The 19,303-nt window shown below is 35.7% G+C and overlaps 3 protein-coding genes across 4 annotated transcripts; 2 read left to right on the top strand and 1 right to left on the bottom strand.

Annotated features, from left to right (window-relative positions):
- Positions 1-1,949: 1,949 nt before the first annotated feature.
- On the top strand, positions 1,950-5,092 carry LOC108202796 (U-box domain-containing protein 44). Its single transcript, XM_017371333.2, has 3 exons — positions 1,950-2,938; positions 3,035-3,335; positions 3,446-5,092. Exons 1-3 carry the CDS (start codon positions 2,195-2,197, stop codon positions 4,897-4,899), a joined length of 2,499 nt encoding a protein of 832 aa, XP_017226822.2. The 5' UTR covers positions 1,950-2,194; the 3' UTR covers positions 4,900-5,092.
- Positions 5,093-5,170: 78 nt separating this feature from the next.
- On the bottom strand, positions 5,171-9,832 carry LOC108202797 (uncharacterized). 2 transcript variants are annotated; one of them, XM_017371334.2, is made up of 5 exons: positions 9,615-9,832; positions 6,751-6,856; positions 6,024-6,145; positions 5,774-5,895; positions 5,171-5,655 (listed from the first exon to the last, which is right to left on the bottom strand). In XM_017371334.2, the coding sequence occupies exons 2-5, from the start codon at positions 6,854-6,856 to the stop codon at positions 5,349-5,351; spliced, it is 657 nt and encodes a 218-aa protein (XP_017226823.1). In that variant the 5' UTR covers positions 9,615-9,832; the 3' UTR covers positions 5,171-5,348. The 2 variants fall into 2 exon arrangements, with proteins under 2 accessions (XP_017226823.1, XP_063940500.1); XM_064084430.1 differs by having other exon boundaries at positions 9,621-9,794.
- Positions 9,833-15,448: 5,616 nt separating this feature from the next.
- On the top strand, positions 15,449-17,084 carry LOC108201803 (protein JINGUBANG). Its single transcript, XM_017370093.2, has one exon. It carries the CDS (start codon positions 15,562-15,564, stop codon positions 16,783-16,785), a length of 1,224 nt encoding a protein of 407 aa, XP_017225582.1. The 5' UTR covers positions 15,449-15,561; the 3' UTR covers positions 16,786-17,084.
- The last annotated feature ends 2,219 nt before the right edge of the window (positions 17,085-19,303 follow it).

Here is a 19,303-nt window from a genome sequence, read left to right as displayed (position 1 = left end):
TTTCTTGATGCTTGATTCTTTTCTTGTACATTTGGCATTGACATATCAAGAAACAGAATTTCATCCTAGAAGCACATTGAAAGCTGAATACAGACTAGTAGTCACTGGAACTTTACTCCAAGTTGAGATTACACAATGGATGTACTCATCCAGCTTGTGGGGAATGCACTGAGCCCCTTGGCTAATTATGAGCCTAGTTAAGTCCAATGCTAACACAGTTAGGCGTGAGCACTTGGCACTACATATCCAACTTATGACTCAAGACTTCGCCACAAGTAGCCCACCACAATGACATGTGTGCTATTATGCCTGGAGACTTCACAGTTAGCAATAATATTAATATCTTTGAGTTGTTAGTTTACTAACTACAGTTGGAGCTGATCAGTTTTGTGATGAAGGCGACTTGTTGATTTCATCCCATCTTAGTTAAGCACACTTAACTCCAAATCACAAATAATTCCTTGTTGAAACCGCAAATCAACAGAGTCGTTCGTTAACAAAACTCGAACCGGGTTCTTTCAAGTAATTCGGTTCGATTTATCAACTATCTTCAACATGATAGTCTGTTTGATTTTTAAGAAATTCCAAACAGAATTATTCTATCTGTTCAGTTTCAACTCGACTCGAATTCGTGTATCTCGGGGTAAAACTTGTTTATATTCTAAAATTTAAAGTATTATGATTAATTCAAATAATTTTAAAATAATAATTTCAAACCAACAAATTCATACCAAAATTTGAAGAACATTTAGTGGCAGAGCTGGACTAAATCTCCAGAAACGTAAAATACATTAAGAAATGATTGGTCAAAATCTGCTAGCAAAATCTCTGATAATGTTGAGACCAAATGGAGGAAATTTGAGGTCCCCCACCAAGTAGCCATAAGATACATGGCCGTCCTTGGCCCTTTCAAACTCCCAACTTGAAAACACGTTAATTCATAAACTGGCTGCTGACTTGGTCTTTCTCTCACACTTTTTGCGAGTCAATATTCTAAAAGATAAAGAGTCCGTTATATATTTATATCACTATTCATCTTCACAACTTTGATACCTTTCTTTGCTAACGGTTGCTCTTGTTCCCATTTTGTTTTACATGTGTTTCTTTATCACCTCAAATGTAGTTTTCACATCCCTATAGTCCTTCCGTTCCTAAATAATAAATAATACTCCCTCCGTCCCCTTTTACATGTCCACTTTGAAAAAAAAAATTGTCCCAAATTACTTGTCCACTTCTCTTTTCAAAACAACTTTTTGTATGTTTTTTCAAAAAGTAACAACTTCCAATGTTTGACTAGCATATATATATACACAACTCTATCTAATTCATTACATTTATTAGGGATATGTATGAAAACAAGATTTCTGACTAACATTTTCTTAAGATGCGTTTTTTTTCAAAAGGGACAAGTAAAAGGGGACGGAGGGAGTAATCGCTTTGACTTTGTGCACGTAATTTGAAGTACAAAAAATATACTTTTACATATTATTTTTCAAATTTTCTTTTTCTGAATAAAAGTTTGACATCTATATTTTTATTCACAAAAATATTTAAAAATAACGTTTAGAAATACGTTTTTATTGCACCTCAATACACGTGCAAAAAGTCAAAGCGACTATTATTTAGGAACGGAGGGAGTATATATTTTTTTTAAAAAAAATCAACTTTGACAATTTATATTTAATCTTTCTTATTATTATATATAAGTCATTTATTTTTATTAAAAAAAATATGTTTATATATTTATTTGGAAAATAAGTAATTTATTTCAAGAAAATAAGATAAGCTAAACAGACTCGAAATCATATTAAACAATTCAAGTGATAATATGGATGTAAATCACTAATACACAAGCCTAAAAGACACAAATTGTATTAAAATTAATAATCTAGATTGTTTTTATCATAATCTCAACCCTAATATAATATATACCTTGTGTTTTACGTTTGAAGGAAGTAAGATGACAAAAGAGTAGACCCAAGAAATAAGTTCTTCATTTTACCAAGTCTCCCTTCTCATTATCTTCTTCACACACCACTTTCCATGATCACTTCTTCATATACATGAAATACTTATAAGTCATAATTCATCACTCAGCTCTTACTATTCCATTTGCCTTATTCACTTGCCATAAGTTCATAAACATACATGTTGTAAATATTCTTTTGCTATTATAAAGACAATTGGTTCCAACATGTCAGGAGAATCAGATTGTAAGAGTTTATGTGACCTGGTCATGGACCTCCAAGCATCTGCTGATGAGGTTTCTTCTCTAGCCAAAGAATCCGTGATTTCGACTGATTTCTCATTGATCATAGACAAATTACCTCCAGTTCTCATGGATATAAAGAAGAACAAGCTAATGGACACCCCCCCTATTCTTAAGGCCTTGGAAGCCTTAGAGACCGAGCTGAGACGTGCCAAGGCCTTGATCACAAGCCCCAAGGGCGAGTCCTTGCACGTCAAGCAAATCCAACAAGTGACTCAGAATCTTGGAAGATCATTAGGCCTTGTCCTGTTTGCAGGACATGATATTCTGGTTGATGGGAAGGACAACATAAGGTCTTTGCAGAAGGAGATGATGAATGCGCGGTTTAGCAGTGATGCTATCAGCTCTTATGACTCTAAATCCGAGGAGATTGTGGAAGAGTTTGGGACAGAGGAGGAGTCAGAGAATGAAATAGTGCAGGAGACTGAAAGCTGTGTCAGTATTGAGGATGTTGTGATGCAGGTTAAGTACGGCGATGATGATGAATTCAGATATGCCATTTTGGGATTGTATTCTTTGATTAGTGATAATAAGGTCAGTGATGAATGGATTAATGATGAAGGGATTATTCCTGTTCTGTTTAATCGCTTGGGTTCCAGTAAGCCTTACAACAGATTGACCATAATTCGGATCCTAAGAACACTAGTCGCGTACAATGATCAGAACAAGGTATGCACTCATTGCTGTTTCTACTTATTTGGCCTCTAACTTTTTCAAGTTGGTTTTTAGTAGTTTTTGATTTGGAAACTTTATGGCAATTATCAGGAGAAGATGGTAGACATAGCGCATTTGTCAACGCTAGTGAAGTCATTGACACGGGATCTTGAGGAGCAGAAGGAGGCCGTGGGGTTACTGTCCACGCTCTCTGATGTATCAGCGGTGAGGAGAAGGATTGGGAGGATCCAGGGGTGCATTGTTATGCTGGTGGCTATTTTTAATGGAGATGATCAAGTTGCTTCGCGTGATGCAGGAAAACTGCTAAATACTTTGTCAAACAATACTCAGAATGCTCTGCATATGGCAGAGGCTGGTTACTTTAAGCCTCTGGTTCAGTACCTAAAGGAAGGTAGGTAACTGATTAACCTAGATTGTTTTGTTTGGCTTAATTCACTGCAGTCTTGTTTAGGATTTCGCCCAGTCTGTTATATGATCTGATTGAATCTATTGATAAAATAGGTTCGGACATGAGCAAGATTCTTATGGCAACTGCGCTTTCAAGAATGGAACTCAGAGATCAAACAAGAGCGTCAATAGGAGAGAATGGGGCGATTGAACCTCTTGTCAAGATGTTTAAAGAGGGCAAGTTGGAAGCTAAACTGTCCGCTTTGAGTGCACTGCAAAACCTGTCAAGCTTGAAAGAGAACACGAGTCGATTGATCACTTCAGGTATTGTAGCATCCCTCCTGCAGCTCCTGTTCTCAGTGACATCTGTCCTAATGACTTTACGTGAGCCAGCATCAGCTATTCTTGCACGAATTGCCAAGTCAGAATCGGTCCTTGTTAACAAGGATATCGCTCTTCAAATGCTCTCACTTCTCAATCTTTGTAGCCCGGCTATTCAGTATCATCTGTTGAAAGCACTAAACAGCATTTCTGGACACCCTAGTGCATCAAAAGTCAGAAGGAAGATGAAGGAAAATGGTGCATTTCAGCTTCTGCTGCCTTTCCTCGTAGAATCAAGCACTAAGATCAGGACTGCTGCCTTGAAATTCATGTACACTCTTTCTAAAGATTCAGCCGAGGAATTGTCAGAGCAGGTGGGAGAAACTCATCTCAGCACCATAATAAATATCATCTCTTCATCAAAATCTGAAAAAGAAAAGTGTGCAGCTATCGGTATCATCAGTAACTTGCCTGCCAGCGAAAAGAAAGCCACAGATACGCTTAAAAGGGCAAATTTACTACCAGTTCTAATTGCCATAGTCGACTCAAGCCAAGGAATACTAACGAATGCAATGTCCAGGTTATTTGAAAGCATATCAGCTATACTAATTCGCTTCACTATATCTTCTGACAAGAAGCTACAGCTTTTTTCTGCTGAAAACGGGATTATTCCAGTGCTAGTGAAGTTACTGTCAACGGGATCATCACTCACCAAGTGTAATGCTGCAACAGCTCTAGCTCAATTATCACAGAATTCGGTTTCCTTGAGAAAAATAAGAAAGCCGAGTTGGTTATGTGGCACAAGTGCAGGAGCTGCGTTTTGTGAAGTCCATAATGGTAACTGTTTCGTCAAAACTACTTTCTGCTTGATTAAAGCAGAAGCAATTCGTCCGCTTATCCAAATACTGGAAGGTAAAGAAAGGGAAGCCGATGAAGCAGTTCTGGGAGCACTTTCGACACTTCTGCAAGATGAAATACTGGAATCAGGAAGCAATTATATTGCAAGACAATCCGGTGTCCAGGCCATTATAAAAGTTCTGGAGTTTGGGACAGTAAAGGCTCAACAAAAAGGGTTATGGATGCTGGACAGAATTTTCAGAACTGAGGTTCACAGAATGGAGTATGGTAATTCTGCTCAAGTGGTACTAATAGAGCTTGCCCAGAAGGGTGATCTGAAATTAAAACCCACAGTGGCTAAACTATTGGCCCAGCTCGAGCTCTTGCAACCTCAATCTAGTTACTTCTAAAGATTTGTGCATTAAGAAAGATGAAAGAATGATTCATTGTTCATTTTATTTATACATGGTTTTGTTAGATTTTAATAGTTTATTTGTTTGCTTTGAGAACTTCTACTATGTGTACTAGAAATGATCAAATATCCTTTGTAAGTAAAGCATGAGTGGAGAAAAGAAATGTTCCTACCTGTTTCGATGATGCAAATGTTCATATATGCTTGCGAGTATCAGGAGATTAATGCATTTGAATCAGAGGATGCTAATGCTCTATGTATTTCAGTCATTTGTATGAACTTGTAACATCAAGCGAGGTTTTCTTTGTATAAATGAATTCAGATACAACAGAATTCGCCATACGCCATTAGTAAGGTTAAAGCATCTACTTCCGCCATTGTCTAGAGTATTAGTACAGGGAAATTAAACATACCTTATACAAGCTTGGGCTATATTATACAGGTAAACTATTTGGGTATCTCAAAATCAACCTCTAAAGCAGGAGATTCTAGAATAAGTGCCTGCATATCTTTGTAGTATGTTACTAGGAGAGTGTCACTGGAACCTGGAGTATGCTCTTCTTCCTTGTCTGAAGTAGGCATGGGTTGATCATTTTGTTTCTCGACACTTTTGGATATATCATCATGAAATAACTTCAGTGCATCAGATGTGGAAAGCCCATTAACAGATTCATGTAGGTGAAGGTACTTATTTCTCTTTTCCTCGGATTCAACCAACCTTTTACTTACTGCAACCGGAAGGCAGGCTAGAGCACTTCATCAACATGAGACATGAAAAACTAAGTTAGAAGTGCCCAGTTCCATCAACTTGTTAGGTATAAGAGGAAGACTATGCTTTGTTTCTAGCATTAGAAAGAAAATCATTTGTTTACCTCCCAACACCTCTAACAAGGCCCCATTTGTACCCTACAAAAACAGACTCACTAAATCCAGTATTGAACCCTTTTTGTGCAGAAGCTTCTTTCCCAGCTATGAGACCATCTCGGTATCCAATCTGTTTATTGAGAATGAATATAATGTTCAGGTCATATATTTTGGTAACAACTAAAGGGAAATATCAAAGACATCCACATACATAAACTCAATTAGCGATGCAATTAATCATCCTATATGTAAAGTTACCGTGTGGAATTGATCTCGCCTCCTCTGCCATTCCCTATCCAAGTCAGATTCTTTTTCTGAATCATTGTTCGAACCATTCCATGACAATCCATCTTCATTCCACAATTCATCCTCATGGGAATCTGGAGCAACATAAATGTGTTATCAAAAGAACTTGTAAAGAGAGGATAAATTAACAAATCAATGATAATAAGGGCAGCTAGAACTTATTACATTTCCTTAATAAAAGGAATGTTACCAAAATAATTTTGGAGGACTACCCTAGCACAGTTTGATTGCAAAATAAATCTGAATAAAGGCAGGAAGAAAAAGATCACAGCCCAGCGCTGTACTATCTAATCAATAACCTTGAATAAACAGTCAACAAAGAACCTAATAGGAGGATAAGATCTATAGTGAATAATTTAATAAATCGTCAAGAACTCAAGGTAACATAATAATCAATAACTAATGGTTTTTTAATATTTAGGTACATGTCCAGATGTCCTTTTTCTGTTCCAGAATTACCATAACCATTCAAGATTTTCAATTCACTAACTAATGAGTGGAAAAGTCATTGTTGTAAAACACCTAATTACCTGGAACCTATTGTTAACATTGCTCCAGAAAGAAAAATATATATAAGTACATGTTTATCCTAAATCCCTAACAGATTATGTAATTAACCAAACAAGTAGACAAACTGATTTATTTACTATGCCCAAGTATATTAGATGAGAGTGCATACCACTTGAATTGAAATGATTAGCTAAGGAAGTCGATTTTGAATTCATCTCTCCATTTGACTGCTCCAAAATTTCTGAATAGAGCTCATCAGCAATACTAGTTGTCATCTACGCATTTAACAAGTGAAAGTCAAAATGGGTCGAACATATTTGGAATATGTTACAGATGGTGCCATAGACTCAACACAATGGTATTACAAAGGCATGTTTGATTTGCATGAATACGCGATGTGGTTATAAGTAATCACATGGTAATGGAACTTAGAGTTGATCCTACAACCAAGTATCTTCCTCTTTTATAAAATACTCCCTAACTCTACAATAACTATTAAAAGATTGCAGCGGAGATCACAATAAAGTTTAGCACTAGCAAACTTGTATCTTTACCTAAGCATGTCAACGTTATGAGTAGCACAAACCAACAATACTGATGTCTCAAACTATTCTGATCCAATTCGGGTAAAGGACATGCCCTAAACTAAATCAGCTTAGTGCTGAGTGCCAATTTCCGATACACTGGCTTGACCATATAATGTTCCCTCTCATCTTATGACCATACAATGTTTCAGTTATACATTCTTGGTGCTAAAAAAACCAACTAAAAATTATCTTAAAACCCACAAGATATTTATTTTTTGTTTCTAGCTTAAGCAATATACAACAATACCCAACATATCAAAATTCAAGCTCTAAATGCATAAAGCGACAAGAAGTAACCAATTGTCACTCTAAATCAAACAAAATAAAGATAAATTCTCCAATCAAATCATACCTATAAAGAATTATCAATGTAAAGCTAAATTACTTCCAATTAAGAAAAAAAATGCCATAAGACAAGGTTTATGAAACAAATAATGAAATAAACCCATTCAAACCAATAATACACGATGATATTCATATGGGTGTATGTATAAGATAATGGATACTGTAATTAAATTTCGAGGAGATTGGACAAGAACGGGCTTGGGGCAGGTGTTTCTACAAGAAAAATCCCAGAAAATCCAGAATTCCCAAACTTTATGATGCGTAGTCACCCCAAACTTTTTCATGTGTAGTCATGGTCAGATTATAATATACTACTAGCATAACTAGCATTACCTGCAAATATCTGATAATTAATAGGAAAAAACTAATTCTGACATCATGCACAACATAAATATACTATCTGCTGCCAATTTTGACACCTTACATACAACCAATTTTGCCAATTTTCTCGTGTTACACATATTAATTGAATTTAATATCAATAGCAGTGCAACACAAATACGACTTTACAACTCTCCGGACATTATTGGGTAGCTAATTTTATACATGATAAAACAGACCCAACTGAAATATCTTAACTTATATGATGTTCACCTCAAATCTTTTATTTGAGTATTTAGATAGCCATAACACCTTACAATTTGTGACAGACAAATGATCAAGCCTTAACAAAAATGAACAGAATCAGCAACTGAAACTCTGCCCAGTAATTTATGACAAACAACAGATCAAGAGACTTAACAAAAATAAATAAAATCAGAAACTGAATTATTTAGGTACTCAACGTTGGATTAATGCAGGTACCATGTGTGATGTGACTTGCCTATTCAAAACAGAATTAAGATGGCAATATATGGTACCAACTTTGTTACTACAAGAAACTTCATCTTCATCACGATTGAGTCGATTTTTCGAATTGTTGGGTTTTAGACAAAAGGAACAAAAGGTAGAGTAGTTAGTGACAATGGTCCTTAAAATTTGGAAAGTTGAATAAATTAATCATTAATACAATAATCTCTGTGAATAGCACAGACCAGTTAATTGAGTAGCACAATAGCAGAACCAATAGAGTTGGACATGAAGGTCAGTTCTTAGCATATCCAGTAAAGTGTCAAGCATCAAAAGAAACAATGTAGCTGTGGTTCATGGCTTGTGCAATGCTCAAACGCAATCTTGAAGATGCTACATAGAAGACGCATACTGAGATTCTGTTAAAACTTGTAATGTAACAAAGGACTGCAGAATTGAAGTCCTACTAATAGGCATGAATCCTCATTCTCATCTCAAATTACTGAGTTCCCTTTCAATCTTCATTTATTACATTTAAAGCACAAACACTTGTAAGAAAAGCAACTAGTACAAACAAAATTTAAGTCCTTTCCTTAAAAGCCGTAATTAACTTTAGATGAGGGAACTACTGTTTATGACAACTAGAATGTATTGTTCCACATCCTCACTTACTTGTGATATTTGTGCATAAATTTTTTAAATATACAAATGTTTACTTATCTACTCAAACTCTTAAGAGATTAGATTCCGAACTAACTACAAAATGATGTTAGCCAAAATGAGCCATTTGCTTATTTATTCAATTTTGAAGCCCACTTGTAATTACTTTGTTAATTATTGTCGTTCAATTTGCGTAGGAGAAGCTTTTGTCTAAATTCAGGTCATCTCTGGACTCTGGATCACAATCATTCAAGTATTGTATCTATGGCTCATTATAAGCCTTTGATCTGATCTTTTTAGCTCATCGAAATTCCAAAATTCCTTTACTATTAACTACATATCTCTAAACTGTTTCTCTTTAAATACCCAATTCTATATCTATAAGAGTTTATGTACACATGACAAGAGAAAATACTGGGTAAATAGTGGAAACTCTATTCTAACTTAACCAGGAGCTGCTTGTCGACTCAAACAGCTAACAAATAAGTCACTTATGTTATGGTGCTCCTATGGGTCACATCTTTAACAAATATGTCTGTAATTCATATTAGTCTCCTCTTAAACATAACAAAACAATGACAATATGCAAATCAAGCAAATATTCATGAAAATTAAACAAGCACAAGTGATATGATGAGTTAGATAACAGTACCTTCACCTTTCTTCCCGTCAAAGACACCTATAGTCGGCGCCTGTATCGAATTCCGACACCCACTTCACGATTCCCTGTTTTTTCCGATATTAGGTTAATAGGATTACAGGAATGGCGTTTGGTTGGGTGAATGGAGTGAACCAAGGAGCTTCGTATTCATGTGGTATAAGGTTATACATGTAATTTCTCTGCCAATTCTTTGGAACTGTTTACTCTTTGTTCCAATTCAATACATGTACTCCTTCACCCTGATTTGTTTACACTGAGTGACGCGAATCCGCACACATTCTAATGCGCTCGTAAAACGTAGTTCGATAAATTATTTTGAACTTTTTTTTTCTAAATAAAAATTTGATGTTAAAATTTTTATATAAAAAAAATTAAAAATAAGTTATAAAACTATGTTTTATATACACCCTAAAATGCGTGTCGAGTAGCGTGAAAAAACTTTAAAGAAATGAGAGGGAAAAAAAGAGTAGTAATAGTTCAGATTATTGAGTGAGGTTCTGTGGACACTAACTTAAGGGCTCTAATTTAATAAGATCCGTAGTTGATTTTAGGAGTTCCCATTTACCATTGAAAACCAGGTTGTTTCTTCTTAACCATATTGACCATAGAGTTGAGGCAATAGCAACTTTCCAAACTTCTGCTTGGAATTTTCTTCTGAAAATCTAAATTTTTTCCCATTGGTTATTTCCTAGCTTCCTCTTTTGCTTACAGTTAAGAGACCACCAATTAGCAACCATATTCTATACAAACTTGGTTTCCAGACTATTCCTGGATATATAATTTGTAGATTTCTCAACCCCTCTGCATCTTATACGCTCAACTCCAACACCAGCTCCCAATCTGTGATGGAGGGTTTGGGTTGTTGGCAATACATTTGATTCCAATTGCCCAAGTGGTGGGTTTATCCTATGTTGTCCCGGGACACCCGGGTTCGACTCTGGCTCACCCTGAGAATTATTAGAACAGATACTAATTTGTAAGGCATATAAGCCTGCATTGTCAAAAAAAAAAAAAGATTTGTAGTATATTTTTATCTTCCAAATTGCTTTCCATTTACCTTAAATGGTCCTGCTAGAAGGAATATTGTTCTGCCCGCAAACATTACAGTGAACTCGAAGACCATTGACAGAATGATGTATGTGATAGACCCTGGTTTGGCCAAACAAAAATTTTAAGACTATATGTGGAATCTTTTATTGTTACCCCAATATCCAAAGCCAACACCTACCAGTGGGCAGGGGTCGTTGGTAGAACACAACCAGGAAAGTGTTTCTGGACACTTTCCGGCTTTACACGGATAGAAACTTTAATGATCTTTAGCCTCACAAATACCAGAAAATTCTTTGGTCAAACGTCACACGAAAAAACTTAACTCAGAGAAAGTTTGGTTTTGATACTGTATTCCAATAGAATTTTATGGATCTCCCTCCTATAGTATCATTAGAGAGAGCACTGGATGATGTGTATTATCTTCGAGCCTTAGATGATAATGGTGATTTGACCAAGCTGGGAGAGATTATTAGTGAATTTCCACTAGTTCTAGAGATAGCGAAAATGCTTGTAACAAACCCCAAGTTCAACTATTAAAATGAAATTTCTTCTATATCATCTATGCTCTCAGGTATTTTAAATTTTTCTAGTCTCTAAACTCTACCCTGTCTGTTTTTTTATAGTACAATTTTTTCAGTGTATGATGTATCAGATTAGGTTGGGCTTGAGAGTTGTGACCACACCCGATCCTGAATTTTTCGAGGTACTAAGCTAAAAAATAAATTGAGGTCCCTTAATTTTTTTGAAATATTTAAAATTATCAAATATTTACTAACAGGTATTATGAAAAAGTATAAAAAAATTATAAGTCATGATTTACTACATAATATGACAATTCATAGAAAATGAGTTCTACAAGTGTTTCGAGATACAAAATCGTTGATGATAACATCGGAGTCAATATTTTCCAGAAATTCCTTTTCAATTGATAAATTGCAAGACCATTCAACCGCGCGTTCCCGTGACACTGAGAATCTCAAGTAGATTTTTATCAACTTTAATTTTGAAAAACTTTTTTCCGCCGATGCAACGGTAACCGAAACTTTGGACCCCTTCTAATTTTTTATTAATCAGTTTTACTATTTCCTATGTATATTATAATTACGCAACTAAAAAATTTGGACCATTAGAAGTTTGGCCCCTAAGTTATTGCCCCTCTAAACTATCCTCAGGACTCCTACAGCTGAAGCAAAAACTCAGTTTCGGCACATTGATAGGGATCACCTTACACTCTTAAATCTATACCATGCATACAAGCAAAATAGTAAGCAATAAATTTTGTTTTCCTTATTTTATCTGTCTCATTTGTGTATGGGAATAGAGTGATTCTCCTAATTAATTTTTCTAACTACCTAGAATATTACAAATGAAGATGAGTCTTGGTGTAATGGAAACTTTGTCAACCATCGGGCACTTAAATCTGCAGTTAATGTCAGACAACAGCACCACACCACCACCACATAAGACTCCCAGACTTAACCTCCTGCATTTATCAGTCAATAACGACCACACCACCACCCATTGCTGATCCACTGTCTCTGGTGGATATCGCCGCATCTTCCGCCATAAGCTGTTCTTGCCCCTGCTGCTGCTGAACTTCGTATTCATCTTCATCAACAACAAAAAACCCTTCTCCTGCAAATCCCAACCCCATGTCCAAATGCCAGATATATTTCACCGACTCTCCCAAAAGGCCTGAAGATACGCACCGGACTGAACTTGGTTGCTACTGCGTCTTCCGCCAAGTACCTTGCTAGCTGGTTTTGGCTTGCATTGACGATCCTCTTTCTGACCTTCAAGTTTTTATCTCTCAGCCTTCTGTTGAGTTGTTCGATAACCCTGTTATGACGAGGGTCCACAAACCATCTCCAGTTTTTCCATTCCGTCATGGCTTCAACATCCTCAGTTTCTAGTTGCAGCTGATTCTCCCTTTGTTCAAAAGCCCTCAATATAATTACCTGACTTGTCCCTCAACTTATTTGCATACGGGTCGCCACCGCTGCTGCACAACATGTATTTAACTAAACTATTCCCCAAATAATCAGTTTTCTCGGTAGACTTACGCACATCAAAACCACATTGTCGCCCATATTCCTTGTTAGGGGTGAGCAAAACCGAACTGGAACTGAAAAATCGAACCGAACCCTAGTCCAGTCACAGAATCAAGCGTCGCTATTTTCAGATCCACAATCACAGATTACAATCGCTACAATTGCTTAGAGATATATAAGAGATTCATTTAACCGAGTCAAGCTTAACTTTCAGAATATGATGTTATGTGCCTGTGCTTGGAGGCTGGAGGTGATAAAATATTATTTAAAATTCACCAGTTTCAACTTGACTTCTCATTGTTTTTGCAAAATATTCGGTTCTTAGAGAAAGAACCGAACTGAAATGAATTATATCGGTTCGGTTCTGGTTCGGTCCATAAGATAATTTCGGTCCAGTTTAGTCTGGGAAAAATTTTTAATTCGATTTTCGGTTCGGTCTGGTTCTGGACCGAACCGATCGAATGCTCAGCCCTATTCCTTGTAGTACAAATATGCATCTTCTAATGTCGGAAAATGCATATTAAGGTGAGGCTTATGCTTATCATCACATTTAGGCATCCAATTTTTTGTGCCGTTAGGAGACAAAATGAATGTAGCATCGAAGCTATTATCAGAAAGTGGGACGTGGTCATTTTGCTCAGATTCTGAAGAGTCAGAGTCACCAAATGGATTTTCATCCGGAGCACTAGATGAGTCTTCAGATTCAGAGCTTTCAATACATGGGATAATATTGTCACCTAAAATAAAAACACATATCAAATGCCATCTAACTGATGAAATGTACAGAAAAGAAATGATGACAACAATCAAACATAAGGGTAGGAAATAGGTCACCAACACCCCTAAACATATACATGATTTCAAGCGGTATATAAGAAAACACTAAAAAAAAAAAAATTAAACTTAAACAAAATTGGGATGAATTATAACACCAGTAGAATTCACATATTACAAAAGCACCCAAACATAGAAACATAAAAACACGAAATCACAGATAAAAGGGTCCTAATAGTAGTATTCAATCAGCACAATCATGCTATATGACAATGTTCCTCACACATCTTCTTCTAATTGGGATGATAAAAAATGAAAATAAACTGCTAATAACATCTTAACAGTAATCAATTCTTAATCCAAACCAAAACAACCAAAGAGATTCATCACAATAGGTTATCAAAAACATAAAATTAGAAAAAAAACAACAGAACAACTCGGTGTCGAAGTCACATACATAAAAAAACAGACGATCATAACCATACCTGAATGTTTGTCTCCCTTAATTATTTGTAGATGAACCACGAGAAAAAAGGTTGGAAAGAAAAAATTTAAGAAACAAGCCAACACTAGATTGCAGAAGAACGTGAGAAGAAAGAGAGGAATAACTCGGGGATATAGTTATTATGTAAGATTAGTTAGCGGAGACAACGCCATCGGGAACTGACGCACCTTCAATAACGGTTAGCGGTTATTACTGATATGGATAAAATACATATACCATACGGATCCAATATAGATACGGACTATTAGCCAGAGTTTTTTAAATTATAAAACCAAATTATAATAACCGTTGAATTCAAAACAGATTACCGATCAGGATGGAGTACTCCAATTCTCCACGAATGTACAATCTCCACTGAAATTAAGCCTATAATATAATATGTTAATCTAGCAAGTTATATTATGGTATTACAAAATTAAATATAAATAATAAATTAAAATTATCATACATATTATCTGTTTTAAGTTCTTAAAAGATGGATAAATATCAAATGCGAGTAAATAGCGCTTGGATCGTGAGTGCGAATCAGAATCGGAAATAAAAATTAAGAAATATGAAATTGAGAGGTTTGAGAATGAATATCTCAAATAAAATATAAAAGAAATGGTTAGCCATTGAAATGAAATTGAGATTCTCATTTCATATTATAAAATTAATCCACGCATCAATATATAATTTGAGTTTCAGATTATCGTTATATAATTTGAGTTTCAGATTAGCGTTAACCAGATTCATTTATCATGAACCATTAACCAAACATTTTAATTTTATAGTATAAAAAAGGAATATTACTTGACGAATATATAACGGCAGTTTGGCCGTCAGATGAGCTGTCGTTGAACGCCTTTCTGCAAACAAACATTATACATTTTTTTCCTGCAAAAAAAAAAAAAAACATTATACATTTTTTTTTGTCAAAGTAGCCGTTGTAGCAACATTATCCAGCCACACTCACGCTTCTTGCTAACTCAACATTACACCAACACACTCCATATAGGCTCCCCTCGTATATTAAATATATTAAAATTTTACACTAAAATCTTATTTAATTTTTTTAAGTTTAAATGTTAATAATTTTAACAAATACAATTCCTTCTACATCCCAACATAATAGCATGATAAATACTCCCTCCGTTCTCTCATTTGTCTACATTAGCAGGATGGAGACTCGGCACGCATTCTAATACTCTGATAAAATGTAGTTCGATAAATTATTTTGAACTTTTTTCCATCTGAATAAAAATTTAATGTTTAAATTTTTATAAAAATAGAAAAATTTGAAAAATAAGTTATAGAGTTATGTTTTATATGCGGCTTCAAATGCGTGTCGAGCAGTGTGAAAAAACTGTAAAAAAAATGAGAGGCACATAGGGTGTTACATATAATTTTCATATTAAATATTAATTTATCGAGTATTATGTGGTGGTTAGTTTTGAATATATTAATCCACCGCCACAACAACGTCTCTGTATTTTCTATATATCACCCTAAATTCATTCTTGGCCATCTATTCTCTGTTCCTCAAGATCCTCTTCAACAAAACACATTCTTTCACACAATGATGAACCAATTATCAACCCCATTGTTGTTATCATTCAAAACAAAAAATGAAACTGACCAAACTACAAAAATGTCAGAATTGTCAGAAATGTCAGACAGTTATGACATCCAAGATTTCAAGAATTCAGTTCCCAAATGCAAGCCCTTTTCGGATTACCAATCTTACAAATCACTGGCTGTGCTTTCGGGTCATATCGGATCGATTTCGTGCTTGGCCTTATGTGGGGAGTTCATTTTGAGTGCTTCTCAAGGCAAGGACATTATAGTTTGGCAACAGCCTGATATGAGGCAGTACACGAAGTTTGGACAGGGTGATGGCTCTGTTAAGGCCCTTGTGACTGTGGGAAACAATGTTTTTACGGCGCATCAGGATAGTCGAATAAGGGTGTGGAAGGTCTCGAGGAGATCAGAGAATGTGTTTAGGTTGGTGGATACATTGCCTACTACTAAGGATTATTTGGGGAAATTTATGAATCAGAAGAATTATGTGCAGACTAGGAGGAATCATAAGCAATTGTGGATTGAGCACACGGATAGTATCTCGTGCTTGGCGGTTTCAGGGGGGTTTATCTATTCGGGTTCTTGGGATAAGACCTTGAAGGTTTGGAGGATTGAGGATTTTAGGTGTGTGGAGTCGATTAAGGCTCATGATGATGCGATTAATGGATTGGCTGCGAGTAAGGGGGTTGTATATTCGGGTTCGGCTGATGGGAGGATCAAGGTCTGGGAGAGGGGGGTGAGGAAAAGTGGTCATTGTTTGAAGGGGATTTTGGAGGGGCATAAGGATGTTTCGTTTAATTCTGTGATTGTTTCGGAGGATGGGAGGATGGTTTACGGAGGGGGGTCGGATGGGTATGTGATGGGGTGGTTGGGGAATGAGGGTTTGGATAGTTGGGTAGGTGTTTGTGAGGTGAAGGCTCATGAAATAGCTGTTTTGTGTTTGTGCTTAAGAGGGGAGATTTTGTGTAGTGGCTCAGCTGACAAGAGTATTGGGATTTGGCGAAAAGAGATGAATGGGGGGCTGTTTAGAGTTGGGGTCATCAGGGGTCATGAAGGGCCTGTCAGGTGTTTGCAAGCCTCACCAAGTAGTGTTGGAGGAGGTTTTATGCTTTATAGTGGAGGCCTTGACAGAAGCCTGAGAGTCTGGTGGGTGCCTAAGTACTCCGTCGATAAACCAGATGCAAAAAAGAGTCCCGAAAAAAGGCTGATACCAATTTACTAGCACTGGTCCGTTTTAGAGTGTCTCAAGTGCTTTTCTTGGTCATTATGTTTGTTGTTTGTGAAGTATCTGCAGGTGTTGTTTAGGTTTGGTTACAGGGATAAGGCGAAAATTATACGATACAATACAGTAGGATACAAGATTGATTTCTTTCTTTGTTTGACACAATCTGTACATTTGTTCGGAAGTGTGAACATTTCTTGGTGTTATTTATTTTCAGTCAATTTTTGTCACTGATATCCTGTAAACTCCATTATTGATCTTCTTGTGAGATTCCTAAGACAATGTTGTGTTAAGCTTAATGCGACGTCGAGATGGTGGGAGCGAGCTATGATCTCATGATAAACTACCAAGTCTTCTGATTTTATGAAAATTTGCAATGGAACAAAGGAGGGTTTGCAACTTTTACACGATTTGATTCTTTCTTCATTGTTAATGTCTGGTTTCAAAAGCTTAATAATTTATACATGTTAGCTCCATTTGGTAGGAAAACAAAAGAGATTCCACAAATAATTGTATCCACTCTTCTTGTGCTTCTTTAACTCCGGAAAAAATCAAACACTCTTATACTTTATTCAGAATAACCCAAGGAAAGACAGTGACACTGGAGTTTATAAATTGAAAGTTTTGTATGATAGCACAAGACTCGAACATCAATATAGTTGCCGATTGATCCTTATTATTCCTCAGAAAAGGCCCCCATACGTCATAATTTTCATATATGAGGTTCGAAATAGCAGGGTTGTGAAAAATGACCCAAAATATCATTTATTAACACCAGGTTCTCTGGAGAGAAAAATGTTATACCGTGTTGCGTTTAGGTCTAAATATTGTTGCAAAACGCTAGACAATTTGGCGTTTTAGGCATTTTAGGGTTGAAAGCGATATGAAATAATATTTAGGATTACGAAATTCTAGACAATCTAACGTTTTGAACTCAAAAGGAGATAAAGCTACATGATCTAACGTTTTGGATCCAAAAATGATAGATTGGGACATCATCTTCGACAATGATATCTATGAGACTTTTCTCCCGAAAACAAGTGATAGTGAAGGTCAACATTGTTTATTATTATTGGGTTCGAAAGCAATCTCATAAAGAGTTCGGAAACAGCCTGTTTAGCCAGAGATTCATTAACCAAATTCGACAACAAAGAAGCAATGATACTAGACACGGTGCTTATGCACTTTTAGGCAGAAAGAAGCATTTTCAATTTGTCGAATCTACGAGGCTAAAAGCAGTGACAGATTTGACTATAAAGTTAAGTTAAGGGGGGTCAATTTTTTTTAAAAAAAATTAAGAGGGATCACAAAAAAATTAAGGGGGGTCAATTTCAAATTTACAACCTAAAAATATGTATAATATCAAAAAAATAAAATTAGGAGGTCAGTTGCCCCCTGTCCCTTCTAAGATCCGCCTCTGGTTAAAAGTTTCCACCTTCAATGCTTAACAACCCTTACGTTTAAGCTAAAAAACGATGCAGACATGAAAATCTGCTTAATCACTTTAATTTAAAAACTTAAGGAAAAACTGAAATCAAATAGAAAATGGCAAAGATGAAAGAATGTTTCTTAAGCATTTTACTTTTGGACCACCACGAAACTTCAAGCAAAGACGCCCAGACCTACAACTAACCGTCCATTTTATAAAAGCACCGGGCAAAAGCAACTGTGCAGCATGCAATATTTCAGATCCAGCAATTAGGGGTGGGTTTTTCTAAAGCTGACGGATGACTGAGAGCAAATCCAACACCTTTCCCCTATTTTTAGCTCTATTTTTTAAGTAGTCGTCGGCTATGTTCTAAAAGTCGATGATTGATAATCCTCGTTCCGTAGTTCGTCGAACTGATTGAATATCTGATTATTCAATTAATTATCCGATTAATTTCTGATCAATTCAATTAATCCCTGCCGATTAAGTCCGTTTTCCGCTTTTTACAGCATTGGTCACTTGTCATTCCTTATTTATTTTTTGAAATAAAAAATTCATTTTTCTCTTTTCTTACGCTCTCCATTCCTACTATTTTATGCTTTCAATATATTTTGGTCTCACTATTTCTCATTTAAAAATTTAAATATATTACTTTGAGAATGAGGATTGAATATAAGAATTATTATTAGAATTTGACATACAAATCAGGATCTAATAGAATTTTTTGTTTATAATACATCTTTACTTTTAGATATATACAGGAAATTCAGTACTTTATACTTTGGTAACTATAACTCTACAATATGTATTACTAACACACAAATTATATAGGCATTGCAAGACTGGAGAATGCACCTATGCATCTAAATCTAGACCACCATTACATAATTACACATAGTATTATACTGAAAGAAGGGGAGTAAGTGGCCTAACCCGAAACTTTCTTGAACCAATCATATTATACTAAAGAACAGAACACAAGGCAAGATATGAACGAACCAAACTTGTTGTTATACAAAATACTAGAAGAAGATGATATTATTGTGTCATATCTACAAAAGACTTGCATGATCAACGCCAAGTAAACAT

This window comes from Daucus carota, chromosome 9, assembly GCF_001625215.2.
Source record: "Daucus carota subsp. sativus chromosome 9, DH1 v3.0, whole genome shotgun sequence".
NCBI classification, from domain to species: domain Eukaryota; kingdom Viridiplantae; phylum Streptophyta; class Magnoliopsida; order Apiales; family Apiaceae; genus Daucus; species Daucus carota.
The sequence above is the reverse complement of the archived record's forward strand: the minus strand, read 5'-3'. Positions and strand labels throughout refer to the sequence as shown.